General features: G+C 47.8%; 1 protein-coding gene, 1 long non-coding RNA gene and 1 pseudogene across 2 annotated transcripts; 2 read left to right on the top strand and 1 right to left on the bottom strand.

Moving 5' to 3' along the window:
- Positions 1 to 1054: 1054 nt before the first annotated feature.
- On the top strand, positions 1055 to 1927 carry LOC129211820 (probable G-protein coupled receptor 34; annotated as a pseudogene).
- Positions 1928 to 5763: 3836 nt separating this feature from the next.
- On the bottom strand, positions 5764 to 9212 carry LOC129211822 (uncharacterized). Its single transcript, XR_008578984.1, has 2 exons — positions 9111 to 9212; positions 5764 to 7440 (listed from the first exon to the last, which is right to left on the bottom strand). It is a non-coding gene; the product is annotated as an uncharacterized LOC129211822 (long non-coding RNA).
- Positions 7363 to 18489, top strand: TRMT2B (tRNA methyltransferase 2 homolog B). Its single transcript, XM_054839488.1, has 13 exons — positions 7363 to 7465; positions 9976 to 10236; positions 11544 to 11598; positions 12093 to 12212; positions 12629 to 12728; positions 13552 to 13622; positions 14827 to 14973; positions 15113 to 15207; positions 15734 to 15948; positions 16077 to 16178; positions 16360 to 16479; positions 17507 to 17606; positions 18227 to 18489. Exons 2-13 carry the CDS (start codon positions 10058 to 10060, stop codon positions 18351 to 18353), a joined length of 1431 nt encoding a protein of 476 aa, XP_054695463.1. The 5' UTR covers positions 7363 to 7465; positions 9976 to 10057; the 3' UTR covers positions 18354 to 18489.
- The last annotated feature ends 783 nt before the right edge of the window (positions 18490 to 19272 follow it).

Genomic DNA, 19272 nt, shown 5'->3' on the forward strand with positions numbered 1-19272 from the left:
AGCCAGCATGTGAGCCTGGCAGACTCATGCTCCTAAGTCCCTGTGAGAAACTGGACTGTAAGAACTTTTGTCTCAAAGATCGCCTTGCTCAAGCGGGAAACCCCTCCAGCTACTGAGTGCAATAAGGACGATTGCCCGGTCGTCAAGACTTTCAAGCTGCGAAAAAACGCCTTGCCGGGTCATGCGTCACGGAGTCAGGTAACAGTCGCGTGAAGAACGGGGCTGGAACTGCGTGTACGTGTGTGGAGGAACGTGGAAGCTGTGTTGTACGTGCCTTCGTGAAGACTGCCACCAGTATAAAAGGGGACTGCCAGGATGAGGATGGTGCGCGCCTTCGCCCACCACCGCAGAACAAGAGATTTGGACTCTCCCAAGCCGGACCTCTGAGCTGAGATGCTGTGGACCCGCGCTGCGCCTTCGTCCACGGGACACTGTGGACCCGCGTCTTCATCTGTCATCGCAGAACGAGAGATTTGGACCCCTCCACCGAGACACTGTGGATCCATGGTGGTGACTGTTCTCGCGATTCTATCCCGGAGCCTTGCTTGGTTTGCCTTTCTTTTCTGCCCTGTCCTATCGCTCTTATCGGTTACCTTTACCTCTTTTTTTTTTACTCTTTTCATAATAAAAACTGTTTCTGGCATACGGCATTTGACCTCGTTTGTGTCTTAATCTCGCTCTTGGGATCGTATCGAAACCTCCCTGATATTGGATCGGGACAGTCCCTAGTGTGGTTTTCCATGTGCTATGCAAGCTGGTGGCCTTCACATAAGAGTTTGGTGGACTGCAAGGTTGTGTTTGCAGTGACCTGGGGCACCAGGAAACCACAGAGGTACTGCAGGAACCTTCAATACTTACAAGTGATGGTGCCTGTATGGAGCCAGATCATGCAGATGTCTGCTCCAACGCCTCCTGCATTTTTCTTTCCAGATCTGTGGCCCTAATGATGGACTCCCTGAGCACTCCCTTTCCTGCCAGCCAGCCCACAGAGCACAGACTCAGCAATTCCTGCTGTCAGATCTGAGACAAGTTCCTCTCTGTGATACTCCCTGTGATGTACTCCCTCATCTTCATGATTGGGCTGCTCAGCAATGCCCTGGCGCTCTGGGTGTTCTCATGCACCGTGCAACACAGGACCTCCATCACCATGTACACGAGGAACCTGACACTCTCCGACCTGCTGCTCTCCCTCTGCCTGCCCTTCTGCATTGCCTTTCAAAGCAAGAGCAAGCCTCTGATCTTCTGCAACATCATTGGGGCTGCCTTCTACCTCAACATGTATGTTAGTATCACATTCCTCAGCTTGATCAGCCTTGATTGCTATCTGAAGATCATCCAGCCCCACTAGAAATTTAGGATTCACACTGTGTCCTGTAGCACCATGGCCTCTGGGGTGGTTTGGTTGGTGCACACAGCGTTCATGCTGCCTTTCTTCTTTGAGACAAGAGGAAAAGGCCCGTGACCATAAATGCTTCCACTTCAGGAGCAAAAGCATCACAGCATTAACTTTTGACATAGTCACAGTAGCCACTTGCTTCATCCTGCTGCTGCTCTTCCTCTCCTTCTACAGCAACATATTTGCCAAGCTCCACAGAGTCTACTTAGTGATAGCTCAGCAGCTGAACGAGAGGACCAGCATGAGAGCCATCGCCAAGACCTTCGTAGTCCTGATCATCTTCATTGTATGCTTCATTGCATTCCTTATATCCTCATTCAAGTGGGGGCCATTTCTAGTCTGCCCTGGAAGCAGGGTCTCCACCTTGCTGATGAGCTTGTGCTCTCCATATCAGCTGTCAACAGCTGCCTTCACCCAGTCATCACCTTCTTGTCCAGCAGCTTCTGGAGGGCTGTGCTCTGCGCCTTCTGGGGCAGGCTGAAGAGGGGTCTCCTAAGGAACTGGAGGGGCAGAGCCACTACAGGTCTGTGACAGAGATATAGGCACCCTTGATGGTGAGGCCAAGGTCTCAAGCATGGGACCTTCTCATCAAGGATTTGCTCTGACTGCTGGTATTTACCAGACAAGACTTGCTGGGAAGATGGAGAAAGAAACTGGAACTGCTTCATGTTTCTTCCACTGACATCACCAGGGCTAGAGCTTCCTTGGGAAGGGGGGATAAATGAAGAGGAAAGGATAACTGGCACCTTAATTTCCCCACACCAGATCTGCTGACACAGCTGAAGAATGTATTTCCCAGGAAGAATGAAGGCTGGAAGCAGCAAAGGAGAAACAGCCTTGGCCTAGGGTCTCCACTCAGTCTGGGGAAGGGCTGGTACAGGGCCCAGGACTGAGACAGGCTCCTTCAACGGGAGGAAGAGGAACAATGGCAGGAATGGGAATGCGAATCGACTGTGAATGTTTTCTAAGAAGTGCTACATTGTTTCCACACCAGAGAAAGCAGGAAAAGGGAAAGGGAGAAGATGAGTGCAGAAGCATTGGCAAAAGAAGAGGGAGACACCCATCAGAGCATTACTTGGAGGGAGCAGGTGAATATTTTACTCCATGGTGGAGCCCAGAAATATGCACTGCGGGGCTTGGAGGACAGGTATGCCAGGAAACATTGCAAACTTGTAACCCCAAACCAGGACAATGGTAACTTTTCCTCTCTTGTTGTTACTGTAGTCTTTATAACTCCACCTCAGCCTCACTTTTCTGTGTATTCAGTCAGCTCTGGGCTTCCTTTAGCAATTTTCCTTATCTCATTTCACTGGCATGTTTACTCAGGACCAGCAGATTTGGCTGACCATTGTACAGCGCTTGTTTGGCGCTTGGACAATGCCAAGAACATCCAGCAAGGGGTCCAATGGCCAAAGGGAATGCACCACAGAACGGCCTAGCAAGATTTTCTGCCTTTCTTATTCTTTGGTGTCCAATTTCTTCCTGCAGAAAAGAACATTTCCTTGTTTGTATTTTTTCCATTTCATATGCTTACCTGTTTACTTATTTTAGAAGGCTGCAGACTTGGAGACACAGACTGAGCCACTCACACATCAGGCAAACACAGCCTGGGCTTCTCCTCATTAGGAGGAGGGAGGATTTTCATTCAGACTGGGAACTGTTCTAGTAACTGCTTAGCTCAAACACTTGAATAATAATGGGAGAATAAAATGTTTTGTTAAAGACTGAATCCTCTGATCTTTCCAGTTAAGGTCTGAGTAACCCCAAACTCCACTGTAGCTCTGTTGAAGGAGCACCTTAAAAATCAGAGGACAAGACTCATTATGCTCTTTCATCTCTGCTACTAAATACATTAAAAGCAGGAGAGGGAAATTTTTCTCTTTAAGGGAGGTGGGGGGAAGCACCCCTGGTAAAGTAAATTGAACTGGAGTAAATTGCACTAAAGGATAGAGATGTAGACAGAGGCCAAAGGAACACCCCAGCGACTACTGGGGAAGATTGTGACAGGCTTTGTTGACATATGGGGAATGACTCTCCAGAATTTTAATAATGAATTGGCAGCAAGTGTGTTTGTGGACCAAGCCGCCTCTGACATCTGCAAATATTTTAAGGATCGCAAGGAGAAAATTTGAAAGATATTATGGAGGTTCTATACTTGTACAATATGTAGATGATTTGTTAGTTGCCAGCAAGACATATGAAGATTGCTTGAAAGATACTATTTGTCTATGTACTGCTTTAGCAGAAAAACGTCACCGTGCATCTCTTTCTAAGCTTCGGCTGTGTCAGCAGGATGTAGAATATTTAGGATTCATATTAAAAAAAAAAAAAAAAAGACAAAGATTAGTAAACCCAGAACGGGTCCAGGCTATTGTAGAAGTACCTCGACCGGTAACAAAGAAAGACTTGCAAGGATTTTTAGGTGCAAGTAGGATACCGCAGACCCTGGAAACCGGGGCTAGGGGAGTTAAGTAAGTCATGGACAGAAGCTACCAAGGCAGAGGAGGTGTAGCCTATACGTTGGGGTCCAGAGAGAGAAAAGGCTTTCCAAGCTATAAGAGGAGCTTTAGCTTCTGCTCCGGCACTGGGACTGCTGGATTACTCCAAGTCCTTTGAACTATTTGTGCACGAGAACAAAAAGTAGCCAGCAGAGTCCTTACTCAAAAGCTAGGTCCACGTCACTGCCCGGTGGCTTATTACTCAACTCAACTGGATCCTGTAGCAGCAGGGAATAATTCCTGTGTTAGAGCAACAGCAGCAACAGCGACTGTCATAAAAAGAAGCAGACCATTAGTTCTGGGCCACCCAACAATCATGTACGTCCCGCATGAAGTAGAACTGATTCTTAAACAACCCGCTACCCAAGCATTGTCCCCGCAAAGAGCACATAGTTGTGAATTAATGATTTTAAATGTGGATACTATTACTTTAAAAAAAGGTGATGTTTTGAATCTGGCAACTTTACTGCCTGTTCCCTCCGATGGTGACCTGCATTGTGATTCCACTCCAGCTGCCTCTGGGAAGACCTGCAAGATCAACCTCTAGAGAGCTTGGGTCTAACCCTTTTCACCGATGGATCGTCATACTATGTGAATGGAAAACAACACACAGGCTACGCAGTGGTGAGAAACTTAGAGGTACTTGAAGCAGAACCTCTACAACTCTCGGTGAGTGCCCAAGGGGCTGAATTAACTGCATTAGCCAGAGCAGCCTGGTGGAGGCGTAATCAGTGGGTAACTATTTATACTGATTCTAAATATGCTTTTGGAGTGTGTCGTGCAATGGGTACGCTATGGAAAGAATGAGGGTTCCGTACCTCGGCGGGGAAAAAGTATTTCTAATGCCACTGAAATCCGAATGCTGTTAACATTGCTTAAGTTTGATAGCTTCCAAGGGAATTCGCTGTAGTACACTGTCCAGCTCATCCCAAAGGATCCAGCAAAATTGAAAGAAATGATGAATTGGCAGATAAAGCAACTGTGTGAGGCGGCACAGGCAGAACACAGGAACAACCACAAAACCACGTGTCCTGATTTGGCTGAATAGAGTTAATTTTCTTCCTAGTAGCTGGTATAGCGCTGGGTTTTGGATTCAGGATGAGAATAATGTTGATAACACACTGACGTTTTTAGTTGTTGCCAAGCAGTCAAGGACCCATACTGGCCTGCCAACAAGAAGGCAGGGGCGCCCAAGAAGCTGGGAGGGGACACAGCCCGGACAGCTGACCCAAACAGGCCAAAGGGATATTCCATACCATATGACATCATGCTCTGTATATGACTGGGAGGTGGGCCGGGAGGCAATGCAGCTCAAGAACTAGCTGAGTATTTGTTTTGGTTGGTGAGCAATTGTGCTGTGCGTCACTTGTTTTGTATATTCTGTTGTTGTTATTGTCTTCTTTTTCTGTCCTATGAAACCGTCTTTATCTCAACCCACACTTTTTACTTATTTTTCCTTTTTGATTCTCTCCTCCATCCCACTGAGGGGAGGAGTGAGCGAACGGCTGTGTGGTTGTTTTAGCTGCCTGCCAGGTTAAACCACGACACCACAGATGAAATGCAAAGAGTAAATTTATTTTCGTTACCTCACCAACTGGGGGGATCCCCAAAGCAGCACCTGGGCAGAGGCACACAGGCAGGGACGCAGGCACCACTGAGCTCGGTCCATGCTGGAAGATCACCGCCCCTGCTGTTTTCGCTTGTTTATCAGGGATTCACGCAGGCGTAGTTTACCACTGTGCTTTGATCTCCCGCGTAGCAGGGCAGGAATTTCAAACGTGTCCAAGAGGGTGCCTCTAAGTCTACCATCTGGCTATGTTAGCTAGGCACAGATGTTCTAATTGTCAAGCACACAAGGACAGACAACAATCAATATGATATATTTATTTTTCTACATCCCAGCTGCAGGTCACTCGAGCATGTTTACAATTCTCCTCGCCAATCTTCCATTGTTATCCCACAGCAGTTAAAACTGCTGCCCTCCAACCTATACGCGAGTGTACCACCGTAACAACTCTCTCTGCTGATGATTGGCCAGATGTCAATAACCCAGCCCAAATATGTGCAGCGGTCACTCAGGAAGAACGAGCTCGTTGGGAAAGTTGGGAGGCTGTGAAAGATGAAACTGGAATATGGATTACTGGAGGAAAACCCATTTTACCAAGAAAATATTTAATGACTCTTGCTGGGTGGTTTCATGATAAAACACATGGAGGGATGGCAGCAATTGTGAAGGAGACTGAGAAAATGTGGGCAGCTCCAGCAATACGTATGGCAGTAAAAAGGATTGTGAGTTCTCGTCCTACGTGTTGGAAGTTTTCTGATGCAAAATGCAAACAGGAGGTTGGAGGACCACCATAGGCATACTTCCCATTCCAAAGACTGCAAATTGATTATGCTGATCTGCCTCCCATGAGCGGATTTAAGCACCTGCTGGTAATTGTGGACCAGCTCTCAGGATGGGTAGAAGCTTTTCCCACCAGGAAAGCTGATATTGAGGGAGTGGTCAAAGCACTCCTGCGGGAAATGATTCTCAGATATGGAATACCTGAAACCATAGAATCCAATAGGGGTTCTCATTTTTCAGTGGGAATACTGAAGAGTATCTATAAGTTTAGGAATACAGAGACAACTAGATGTTCTGTATCATCCACAGCTGTCAGGACAGGTGAAAAGAATGAATAGGACTCTCAAAAATACAATTGCTCAAACTCGTAGTCAGGTAGGTTTGAAATGGCCTGGAGTTTTAAGAATAGTGCTATAGGGTATTAGAAATACCCCTCGCCACCCTCTAGGGTTGTCACCAGCAGAAATAGTGTTTGGCAGGCATTTAGCTGTACCTGGGACCTTTGTCCTGGCTAGGACCAGCCTTTTAGATGGAGATGAATGAATTATGAAACTTGTATTGGGGATACAAAAACATCCACAAGAAAATAGGGCACAAGCACAATGGTTTCAACCAGAACCAGCAGGAAGACATGTTATCTGGTCTGGAGATACAGTAATGATGAAAGTCCACTCTCGCAAAACAAAGTTGGACCCTAAACAGGAAGGTCCGTATAGTGTGTTATTTAGTTCTTTCTTTGCTGTAAAAGTTGCAGAAATGGATAACTGGATTCACCACTCTCATGTTAAATGACTGCCAAAAGGACATCAGTTAGATGGTCCACTGCCAACCCCACAGGACTCCGTCAGTCCTACCTTGGGGATTGAAACTAGGACCATTAGAGCTTACAGAAGCTGAAGGAATCACAGAACCATGCCATTTTTGTTTTCTTTCTAGAGCCACCTGGACCAGAAAGTCACCCGCTGCTTGGCCAAGTGGACCATCAGGGATCGTAAATCAAGGGCAGTGTCCTGTTTGGTGTATTCACCATCCTTAGAGAGCGGCAATCACTCCAGGCTCAGTTCCAAGAGGGGAAGGTTTGAGATGGCATCAGCATGGTTGGCTTTGGTTATCCTGCAGTAATTGTGGCCAGCAAACACTCCCCAGAGACCCCGCAGAAGGCTGTGGCTTTGGGAGAGAGAGCAAGCCGGTTTGCACACCTGGGAGAGACGACAGAGGCAAGAGGTAATTCTGGTATAACGGTGGCATTACATGTACTTCTGATTTTAATATTTGGGTCTAGAGACAGCAGGATTTTTCGAATGCTTTTCCAATGTTTGTTTTTCAGGTTCCACACTTAAAATAACTAGGAACTTGTGGTTTTCATAGCTGAAATGCACACATTCATTCCCACAATTTTAAGAAGAGTTAATTACCACAAAGCTTGTTTTGCCTAGATAAAATTATAGTTGATTAGTGCTTAATTCAAAATTTGGTGTTATTTTATAGTTAAGTTAGCTATGGATGTGCCATGCAGCGAAGCAAAAATAAAAATCCATGCATCAGAAGTACTTATGATCCTCTCCTTTTCAATTAAGATGAATAGATGAAAACTGTTATTAGACTATTATGTGGTGGTTATCCAAAAAAAGTGACTGTTCTACTCTAACATTTTAGAGGTTAGAGCGATAGCTGTGTAGAGTTAATTCCCAAGGGGCGTCTCTAAGATGCCTAGACTATCTGAAATCAGAATACTTAAAAACTGCATACAGATAATTTTTTGGTCACTGTTGAGAACCTTCCTCGAGGCACCAGGTCTGAGAGCGACCGTAACTACAGTAATTGCAATTTGTGCCAGCAAAACCAAGCAGAAGAGCTCTGCTGTACAGCCTAGTCTGCCAGCAGGACCCAAGGAGAGGCTCTGGGCTCTGTGCCGCAGGTGTCCCAGAGCAGTTTCCTTCTCCTGCAGTCCTGGGAGCTACAACAGAGCCTGCTCTTTTGCAGAATTCTCCGGGACACTTAAATCCTGGAACAGAGCGGATCGGAGCCCAATCGCACCCACTGCTGCTCTGTTTCAGGTGCCTAAATGGGCAGAGACCATTCGGGGTGAGTTGCGGTGACACCAACTGACGCCGCCCCCGCGGGCGGGTGTAAGCAGGAGCCCTCTTGCCCCGCTCTGCAGGGCGGTCTCACACCCTGCGTGGCTGCCGGCATCCTCTGCAGCGTTCCCCGAGGCGAGGCGCTCCCGGTTGCCTCGACACCGGGCGCTTGTGCCTGCGCGAAGGGCCGCGACGTGCAGCGCTGCGATACGCCGGGGTGTGCCGAGGCTCTGCGCTGCGAGCACGAGGCTGGCGTGTGCTGGGCACAGCTCAGTGCCCCGGGGCGGCGAGGGGAGCGGGTCGGGCACCACAACCGCCCCGTTGCCGCCGCTGACGGACCCGGAAAGCGCAGGGCTGGGAGGCTGCAGCGGTGCCGGGGCGCTGCGCCGGGAGGTAAGGCACGGGCCGCAGGAGGGCGGCGGCAATCGCTACCGAGCAGAAGTGCCCATGGGGTGGGCGGAGCTCGCCCTGGCTCCCTGGCAGGGGGCTCAGTCACCTCGCAGCGCTGCGGGGAGCCCCCCGGCCCGGGAAGGTTTGTCAGCCGTAAACACTGCGCAAGGCAGCGGAAACGCAGCTCGCCGCATCCCGCCACGTGAGCTCCGAGCGCCTCGGGAGGCCATCGGCCGCGAGCAGAAGGAGCGAGCTTCTCGTCACGCGAGACAAAAGCTGAGCGATGGAAGCACCGGCAGGGTCCAGGGCAAGCAGGATTGGCAGCGGGTGACGCTAGCCGTGCCCTAGCGTGCTGGTTGCCGGAGGCCGGTCACCTGCAGCCACTTTTAGCTGCCTGTTACCTCTGCGCTTCCCGTCCGGCCCAGGGCAGGGGCACTCGCTGCTCTACATGTACACGCTGTCCGGCAGCTCCGAGCAAAGTAAAAATGCACCTGCTGGGTCAGATGGGCTGTGGGTTATTTTTAAACTATGTGGTTTACTGTCTGCAGTTGTCACCGAAATTCGGGAATGAAAGAAAACTCCTTAACACCAATTTAGCATTAAGAAGCAGGCATTTCCTTTATTGCAGCGCTGGGTGTCAGGAGGATAGCTCCTCTAATCAGGCACACCTAATGCTGGTTCTCTTGTCATATTTATACACAAATGTTACAAAGATTACAAAGTGGTACACTCCCTGTTACAATAATTGGTTCATATTTCTTCGCCTAGTATGCAAACTAGAACGCATGCTCAGTTCCTTTCTCCATCTCTATCTTTTGAGTAGGTGGGATAATTTGGGTAGGGGGCTTATGAGTCGGTGGTCGTGGGGACCCTGGCCCAAATTACCTTTCCCCTAGTTTCTCAATATTTCGGTGTTGGTAATCGTTTGCTATACGCCTCAGCAAGATAAGGATGTTGCTGGAGGCAATTAATGTCCTCCCTTTCTGAAAAGTATGTACATAAGGACCTTGAAGTGTCTTGTAGCTCCTCCTTTTTCTCATGCTGTGTAGCAGGTGCTCATTCTAAGAATCGTTAGCCTTCTACCTAAAGTAATAATGAAGAGTTTCTTAACACCTATAATACAAGTAGGCCTTCATTACAGGCCTTTCTTCTTGGCTACGTTTTCTTATTATGTATAATATAAGCAGGCCTTCGTTACAGGCCTTTCTTTTTGGCTACACAGTGGAGCTGGCCACGAGCATGGTGTTTTTCTTAACCCATCTCCAGGTTTGCAGCTGTGTGCCGCTTTCTGGGAGGCTGACAGTGGGCTCACTGTGCTGCTTGCAGGGGTGCAGCCCCGCTTCTCACCATGGCTCTGTCCTGCACGTTGAGGCTACCGCTCCAGCACCTTTGCGCTTTGAGTCCTCTTCTCAGCAGCCTGCCTGGTCGGAACTGCAGCCTGCTGACAGAGAAGACAGAAGGAAAGGGGAAGGAGAAAAAAAAGGCCAGGGAGTGCTGCAGCCTGCGTGGTTCTTCTTGGGAGGAGAGGTATGGCTTTTCCAAAGCACCAAGCACCTGAAGTGGTTAGAGCAGTGGGTTGGGGGCCTCACCTCCACCCAGCTCTCCCCAGTAGGAATAGAAGAGCCAGGGCTCAGCTGGCTTCCCTGGAGCTTGGCCTGGGGGATAGAATAATGGAAAAGACAAATGAAAATGTCTAAGAGGAAAGGATAAGAAGCAGACCAGTTGCCATACTGGCAAGCAAAAAGTAATAGTCCATTTGATTTGCAGTTCCGTGCCTGAAAGTAGTTGGCAATGGGTGCTTTGGAAGCAGCTTTGAAAATCCCAGTAAACAATAACAGCAGCTTATCCAGCTGTGGGGTGAGGTTCTCCATGGGCTCAGTGAGTCAGTAGTTGATGGATATTTATGATAGTTTGGATCATATCCACCTCACCCTTTACTCTTTTTTTTTTTAAATTATTTTTTAATCAGCTTTTATGTGCTTTGTTCTTGTTTGCCCTGCCTCAGATATAAGTAGTAGCAAGTTCAAAGGTTTATCTCTAACCTGTCACTACATGGGTGGCCGGGTGAGTGACAGTGGACAGCCTGTAATTCCCTGCCTGCTACAAACTATGTATTTCATTGTGGTGGATTTAATCTAGTACAGCAGTAGCAAAAAAGATGTAGTAGTGGCTGGAAATCCAAACTGGTAGATGATGCAGGATGGATACATTGAGTGCTGAGAAAAGCATCTTGCTCTTTAAAGGGAAAACTCCAGGGAGGTGGGACTCAGGCTGTCCTCAGAGCAGCAAGGGATGGCCAAAGCCTTTGATTGTGGGAGAAAGCAACAGAGCCCATCTGAAGCTACAGCACGATCTCTTTTTTTTTTTCCCTTCTCTGCCTGCACTTTTTTTGGTTTTCTTATTTTCCCCTCTGACCACAGTAACATTTGAATATTAATTCCCCTGGCTTTACCAGCTTGGAGTCAGATCTCACCCAGGGATTGACAGGGCCTTTTGGGGTCCCTGTGTGGGGGAAAGGCTGTTCCTGGCCCTTTCCTCTAAAGAGGGATCAGAAAGATACTTGGGTTACCCAGGGCTCTGAGGCATCACCAGTCAGCCTTCTGCTGAAGGCTCAGCCTGTCCCTTGGAGAACTGGTTGTTGTAGTTCCTGGGTCCCTCTTCCAGCCACAAGTATTCTGCACCAGGAAGGTGCCATGAAAAGGGAGTTTGGATGTTCACAGCCAGCTCTGCTGCAGAGCCTGTACCAGAACGGTCCTGGCCATGAAGCAACTGGTGGGGATGTTATGCCATAAGTATCGGGAGGTGAGGCACTACCATGATATTGTGCTTTCCAGGTTGGCGAATGCGGTGACTCCACTGTGGAGACTTCCCTATCAAGAGCAGCTGCAGGTAAGATGTACTTATGTGGACTTTTCTCTGTCATGTTGCCCCAACCGTGCTTCCTACCCCCTTGAGCGACAGACCGTAGCATCTTAGTCGTTTAATGCTGTAAACTCTTCAGACCCCATTCACTGCTGCTTTAATTCTACGGTTATTGTGAAGGATAGAACTGGGACGTCCTCTGTGGATGGTGTGTGTGATCACCAACAGCACAGAATATGGGCACTCACACAGTGATCCTGTCCAGTGTGGGACAGCTGGTTCACTGGGGTTTCAGGTTGGACCAAGTGCTCCAGGCCAGTGCTTGGGGACCATGGACACAGGATTTCTCTCTCTCCCTGTTGCTCCAAGCGGCTGTGGTGATAAGAAAGGCAGAGTTCCTCTGGGGCTATATCCCCTTTGCAGTATTCCTTCCTGTTGGCCTTCCCACAGGTGGGTGATGAAGAGCTGCCCACTGTCATGTGGTCCTGTGAGAGTGTTTCTGGCTTAGGACTCCTCTGCAGGTGAAGTATGAAAGCCAGAGGAAGATTTTGCAGACACTGGCATCTTGTCTTGAGGAGCTGGGCATAGATACGCAGAAACCTGGTGGACTCTGCTGTCCTCTCCAGCCTGTAGTCCCTTCGGTAAGTATCCCATGGGAATGCTGTCCCTTTTGAGCCACCAACAGTCTCTCACTCAGCTCCCAAAGAGTCTCATAGCAGGGATTACATGGTTGCAGAGAATGTGTCTGTGGCAGTCCTTGCTAGCTTCTGCTTTGCAGCCTGTGACTGCTGGAGAGTGAAACAGGCACAGTGATTAGGAACCCTTTTTTTTGCCCAAGCCTTCCCTGATAAACCTCTCACCATTGTGTCACAGAGAGCCATTTCTTCTTCCCAAGGGGAAGTACTGGGGGTCTTGAGCACAAGCTCCATTTCTGCATTTTGCATATTCATGTGTATCTTCCTGTGTTGCCAACAGAACAACCAGGCTGGGTTTTGGCTTTCCTCCATTACTTTTTCTTTTAATCCAAGGCTTTGCTTTTCCTTCTTCTCTCCCTCAGCCCATCATTAATGGCTACCGAAACAAATCTACTTTCTCTGTGAACCGAGGACCGGATGGCAATCCCAAAACTGTGGGGTTGTATGTGGGAACTGGCAGAGGTCAGCACAGGACAAGGATCTGGGGAGAAAACTGCTGGCATGGGCTGGGTTGGTGCAAGGCTCTGCTGTGACAGCCTCCACCCAAGTTAGAAGCCTGAATCCTGAGGGATGCCAACAGGAAACCCCAGCAAGTCTGGGGCAGCAATTTTAAAACCTCAGTTCGTTAGCTTCTTAAGAAACACCAGCTTCTAATCTGCTAAATACAGCAGTAAGGATGACAGCTGTGGTAGCAGCTCCTTGCAAGCTGCTCAGTTCTGAACTCATTCACACCATCAATACTCGGGTTTGTGTATCAACATCCATAGCAGGAGGCACTGGAGCAGTCACTGTGTACTTTTCTCATTGAAAAAATAATTCCATGGATGCATTTTACCTCTGATAGCAGAAGCTCAGCATTTAAACTGAAGCGGGAATGCTGTCTTCCAGGCAACCAACTGCTTCGCTGCTGTAAGCCCACGCCATTATTCTCCAGTTAGAAAACCAGCTTGCTCTGCTCTGCCTCCCTTGGTTTAAGAACAGTGCAGTGGCTCCTTTGGTTGTGGCTAGAGGACATTTAAAAAGCTCCCAGAGCTCCAACCTCTTCATGGAAGTTAGTGACAGTAATCTCTGGCAAAGGGAATTTTAGCAGGTCCTGCAGACTGCAGGTACCCAGAACATCACATTAGTGGGGCACTTATATGCGAGTTTTCAATTTTTTTCTTCTTTTTTTTGTACGATGGGAGAATTGAGGGGAAAGGCCTCTCCACAGTTTATCATGTCAGATGCTACAGTGGTTTACGTACCCTGAAACAAAACATTTAAATACCTGCCTGTTTCTCTCCAGCAAGAAATATTGTCTGTGTGAAAGCCAACCACGTGAAGAATATACCCCCAAAACACAAACAAGTAGCTCAGGTAAATAAGATATGACTGTGCAACAGAGGGACTGCCATAACTCTTATTTGGGAGAACACTGATCTTAGTTACACTGAATTTTCAAGTCCATTTTCATGTTCTGAAAAGTTTCAGGCCTGACTCTGGTTGATGGATAAGTGGTCTTTTAAAACTTGCATGTTAATATTGCAGCCTCTAAACTGTCCCAAAGAATGAAGTTAATCAAGTGCAAGGTCCTGCATGTGGGTCAGTCCAATCCCAAGCACAACTATAGGCTGGGCAGGGAATGGATTGAAAGCAGCCCTGAGGAGAAGGACTTGGGGGTATTGATTGATGGGAAGCTCAATATGAGCCGGCAGTGTGCGCTTGCAGCCCAGAAAGCCAACTGTGTCCTGGGCTGCATCAAAAGAGGTGTGACCAGCAGGTTGAGGGAGGTGATCCTGCCCCTCGACTCCGCTCTTGTGAGACCCCACCTGGAGTACTGCGTCCAGCTCTGGGGTCCCCAGTAAAGGAGAGACATCAAGCTGTTGGAGAGAGTCCGGAGGAGGGCCATGATGCTGATCAGAGGGCTGGAGCACCTCTCCTGTGAGGACAGGCTGAGAGAGTTGGGGTTGTTCAGCCTGGAGAAAAGAAGGCTCCGGGGAGATCTAATTGTGGCCTTCCAGTACTTGAAGGGGGCCTACAAGAAAGATGGTGAGGGACTGTTTACGAGGGAGTGTAGTGACAGGACAAGGGGTAATGGGTTTAAGCTGAAGGAGAGTCGATTTAGATTAGATGTTAGAAAGAAATTCTTTACTGTTAGAGTGGTGAGGCACTGGAACAGGTTGCCCAGAGAAGCTGTGGATGCCCCATCCCTGGAAGAGTTTAAGCCCAGGTTCGATGAGGCTTTGGGCAAACTGGTCTAGTGGAGGGTGTCCCTGCCCGCAGCAGGGGGGTTGGAACTAGATGATCTTTGAAGTCCCTTCCAACCCAAACCATTCTATGATACTATGAAGTGACAATGAATTCCTGCCAATCTATTAAAATACCTAAGAATCACAAATTGAAATTATTAAAATGTCTTGTCTTCCAAGAACTTGGAAAGAGCTTTCACTCAGCATATTGAAATGAAACAGAAAAAACATGATACTGGTGGAAAGGTGACCTGTTTGGGATACCCAGAGTTATGCTAAGACCAGAGCAGTTGTCTTCGCTGTCCTACAATTCTCATATCCCCTCTGCTCAGTGCTACGAGGAGTTCATCCGTTGCTCCCCCCTGGACTCCTGCATCCTCTTCCATGAAGGCGGACACTGGCGGGAGCTTGTGGTACGCACCACCAGCCATGGCCACACCATGGCTATCATCACCTTCCACCCTCAGGCACTGGACCAGGTGAGTATGAGGAGGACAGGGCCCCTGGCAAGAGGCACATCAGGTATCTGGCTGACCTGAGCTTGCTGGGTGTATTGCTGGGTAGAGGTGTCTAATCAGATTACCAAACAGCCAGGTTTTCTTTTCTTGCTCTTTGCAGGAGGCACTGGCTGCTCAGAAAGCATTGCTTAAGGAGTTCTTCACATGTGGACCTGGAACAGTCTGTGCCTTGACTTCACTTTATTTCCAAGAGAGGTATATGACTTGACACAGGGAAGGAGTAGAAACAAAGCCACCTCCTTTTTCTTCCCCCTCTCTGATCAAATTCAGATGCTACCAGTTTAGGGAGTGCTTGAAGAGAATGACAGATTTTGGATGCCTCTTGCAGATGTGGTGTTAAGATGGCCAGATCTTTTGTTTTTCCAGACCTGAAATACTTAAATACACTATGGTTTTACCTCATGGGAGTTATGAGCCTGGGAAACTAAAGAAAAAAACCTGCAGTGAGTTTCCCAAGACAGTAAATCATATTAGCAGCAAAACTGGGGAGTAGACCCTAGGACTGCTGCCTTCTGTGAAGTCATTTTGATCCTTTTAATGAATTGTAGGCTGTGCAAACTACAGATCCCGTACAAAGAATCAGAATTCTTTGATCCTGTTGAAAGGCTCACATGAAATAAAAGTTGGTGGGGGGAGAACCATCCTCCCCTGTACATTAGCATCCCGGGAATGGAAATGGAAATTGCTGCCTTCTAACAGCTGTTTTTGTGTGCTGTGCTAGCACCATGACACGCTGCTCCCACGAGCAGTCCCCCTTCCAGCTCCTTCATGGAGAACCGCACATCTTTGAAGAAGTGCTCGGCCTGAAGTTTCGCATCTCTCCAGATGCCTTTTTCCAAGTAAACACGAGTGGAGCAGAGGTTCTGTACCAGGCAGTCAGGGAGCTGAGTCAGGCTGGTGGGGACACCGTCCTCCTCGACATCTGCTGTGGAACAGGTGAGCAGTGGCCGTATGAGCCTGGCTCCTAGGGCTGGTGCTTTGCTTGCCAAAAATGATCCCCACTGTCCAAAGGCTTGTTTCTTCAGCATGGATGTACAGAGTATTTTTGTATCCCTTGTTTCCAGGCACAATTGGTCTCTCTCTGGCTCACCAGTTGTCCAAGATTATTGGTATTGAGGTGGTGGAGAAGGCAATAGAGGATGCCAGGTGGAACGCAGCATACAATGGTGAGTTCAAACTCGCCATGGCAGAAAGTTTCAAACTAACTGCTGAAAAATCAGAAGCAGAAGTGAGCAGAGGGATCCTAACAAGTTAGCTCCATGCAGCAAAGGACAGTACTTCATGTTATACCTAATGCCTGGTGAGACTGACTGTGCTCAGTTCATGCGGTTGCTTTTTGCTTGACAGGAATTTCAAACTCTGAGTTTCACAGTGGAAGAGCAGAGGTTGTGTTGCCACAACTCCTGTCATCATGGGAAGATGCCCAACCTGTTGTTGCTGTGGTGAACCCATCTCGCGCTGGGCTCCGTGAGAGAATATGCTATTTGTTTTCATCTTGAAAACAGAGAATTTTGAACAAGTTCTGTGAGACCTGTTATACTGGTTCCAAATCCTCTGCTCATTTAGTCTCTAGTTTCTTACCTTGTTGCTGACAGCAGCTAAAATCCCATAGAGTCTGCAGTTTTCAGTACCTTTATCATGCTTTCTCTTTAAAGCAGAGGGCTCCAATTTTTTTTCTGCTTTCTCTTTAAAGCAGAGGGCTCCATTTTTTTTTTTTTTTTTTTTTTCATTTTTCATAGGCTCACAGAATTATTTAGGAGCCCCTGGAGGTCTGTGGTCCAATCTCCCAAATAAAGCAAGGCCCACTTCAGAGTTGTGTAAGGTTGCACAGGGCTATAAAGCCCAGTTGAGGTTTGAATGTGTCCACAGGGGGATACCCTCTCCTGAAAATGTCAGAGTTTCCCCTTGCTGCAGTTCATCTGTTGCCCATCATCCTCTTCTGCCCCTCTGAGAAGATTCTGGCTCCATCTTCTCTGCAGTCCCCCATGAGGCCCCTGAAGATAGTAAATGGATCCCTGCTCACCTTCTCTTCCCCTGTCTGAATAACCCCAGCTCTCACACTCTCCTTGTGCATGCCATGCCCCAGCCCTCTAACCGTCTTAGTGGTCTCCACTGGACTTGCTCCATTGTATATGGCGAAGTCCCAAAATGGTCCTGGTGCCCAGATGTGGTCTCACAAGTGTGTGTGGAAGGTTTTACATGCCTTTGCTTAATTATCAATTTTTTTTCTCATCCTTCATCTCCCTGGGAAGCAGAGGGATTTCTCCCACTGCTCTACCCTGCCAAACTGGCTGAGCTATAGCAGTGTGGGTCACATCCCTGGCCTCCTAAGAGCCGGCATCTGAGACAGGATGTGGCAAAATGTCTATATTATTTTTTCCCTGTATTTTTGACAGTTTAGTGCAGTTCTGTGATGCTTGCTGTGCAGTCATTCCTTCTGGAGAGCTCACGGTGGTGGTGGGTCACTGGGAAAGCACGGTATCTGTTTTTGCAGATTACAGGGTTGTGCAAGCCATCCGAAACTGCAAGTCCATCCGAAGACTGCTCTACCTCTCCTGCAAGCCAGAGGGTGAAGCCATGAGGAACTTTCTTGAGTGAGCACCTTCCTTTCTTCCTTTTCATCTTAGTGACAGACTCCATTATGACTGGGCAAGGACATAAATATCTGACCTTGGCTTAGGAGGGTTTTTGTTGCAACTGAATTTCACTGGCTGTATTGGTACTTCACATGCTATAATGGCATTGTGCATCCTTCCCCAACAGAACAGCACATCTGGATGTGGGATATGGAGTCCAGTGGGTTCACTGCAGGAAGGCTGGCCTCTAGCCAGTGAAGTGAAGCCAAAGGGATTAGTCATCTGCTTGTGGTTAATCGTATAGCTAAGTCTTTATTAGGTGCAGGTGCAAACCAATGAAGGTAGTTCAAAACTGAGGTTATTTCCTAAGGGTATTAATTGTCTTTCAGCTGGGATGGCTTGTGAGAAAGGGAGCTTTAAACCTGCCACTGACCTTCACCTGGTCTATGAGATTTTCAGAGCTGTTTTGAGGTTCAGTATTGATGGTTCCAGACCTCAGCTAGTATCAGCTGCAGACTCTGAGGGAAGTTAGCCAAATACATGATACTTCCTTAGTGCACCCTCTGTGCTATTGTGCTACTGATAATGGTGGGAGGGCTTCTGCTGCTGGTCTGAAGAATGCTCTTTGCGTTCCACAGGCTGTGCTGCCCACCTGACCCAGGGAAGAAGCTGGCAGGAGAGCCATTTGCCCCCATGTTGGCTATACCTTTTGACATGTTTCCTCATACTGTTCATTGTGAACTGATGCTGCTGTTCACCCGCTGACAAGGAGGCAGGTATGCCAGCTCTGAGAGCTTGGGAAGCACCTCCTACTGTCCTGAAGACTGGAGTTGAAGTAGTTAGGATTTTAACTTATCTTCTTGAAAGTTGCATAAAAATAAATAATTTTGCTTTTGCTCTTACTTTGGGTTGCCTAACTACACTGTTCTGTAAGGAAACACTCGGATTTCTGGGATGAAAAGGTTCTTTGGAGGATTTCATCACCCTTCCCTCCCCTGCAAACCTCTTCTTGGGCTGCTGGTTAAAGCAGCCTGGAAAATACCCTTTCCCTGGTATTGTGGGTTTTCACCATCATGTGAATACAAAGTACTAAAATCCACTGTATTTTCTAATACTGACATGCCATTAGTTCTCTGCTTACTTCAAGGATATTTCAGGTGTTTTTCAAGTTGATAGTGAACTTGCTATGAAGAAACTGTAGGAACTAGAAATTCTCATGCTTTACTGGGAAAATGTTGACTTTTGGGGTCAGGGAAATATTTCCTGTATAAACTTCCAAAACCAATATTGAATTGCTGTCAGGCACATGGGTAAGTTGGAGGCAATGAAAAAGTTTTTTCTATAAAGCAAAGTGAAAAGAGAACAGATTTCGGTGTCTCTCCTTCCACACCTGCCTCCCCCTCCTCTGCTAATGCTTCCTGATACCTAAATATGAAGTGGCCTGTGAAAATGCCAGCAGCAACAAGTTCTTTCCTCATCTAGGTTGTTCTGCAATAGCTAATTCAAAAATTTGATGTTTTGTATCTGTCCTGTCATGCTCACTGACTGGCAAGCTATGAACATCAATGTTATATGAAGTTCTCTCCAGCTCTTAAAAAGATGGAGCTGCTACAACCTGGAGGTAGGTCTGAGTGAGCAGAGTTCCCTTGTGTTTTGTGAACTTGAGGTTGTTTTGAGGGCTTTT

The sequence above is a fragment of the Grus americana genome, chromosome 12 (genome assembly GCF_028858705.1).
Source record: "Grus americana isolate bGruAme1 chromosome 12, bGruAme1.mat, whole genome shotgun sequence".
Taxonomy (NCBI): domain Eukaryota; kingdom Metazoa; phylum Chordata; class Aves; order Gruiformes; family Gruidae; genus Grus; species Grus americana.

Bases quoted from the DNA above. Each gene is read 5' to 3' on its own strand.
- TRMT2B (XM_054839488.1), top strand. From the start codon at position 10,058: ATGGCTCTGTCCTGCACGTTGAGGCTACCGCTCCAGCACCTTTGCGCT. The intron at 12,213-12,628 runs GTAAGTATCCCA...TCTCTCCCTCAG, and splicing joins TCCAGCCTGTAGTCCCTTCG to CCCATCATTAATGGCTACCG. The intron at 13,623-14,826 runs GTAAATAAGATA...CCCTCTGCTCAG, and splicing joins AACACAAACAAGTAGCTCAG to TGCTACGAGGAGTTCATCCG.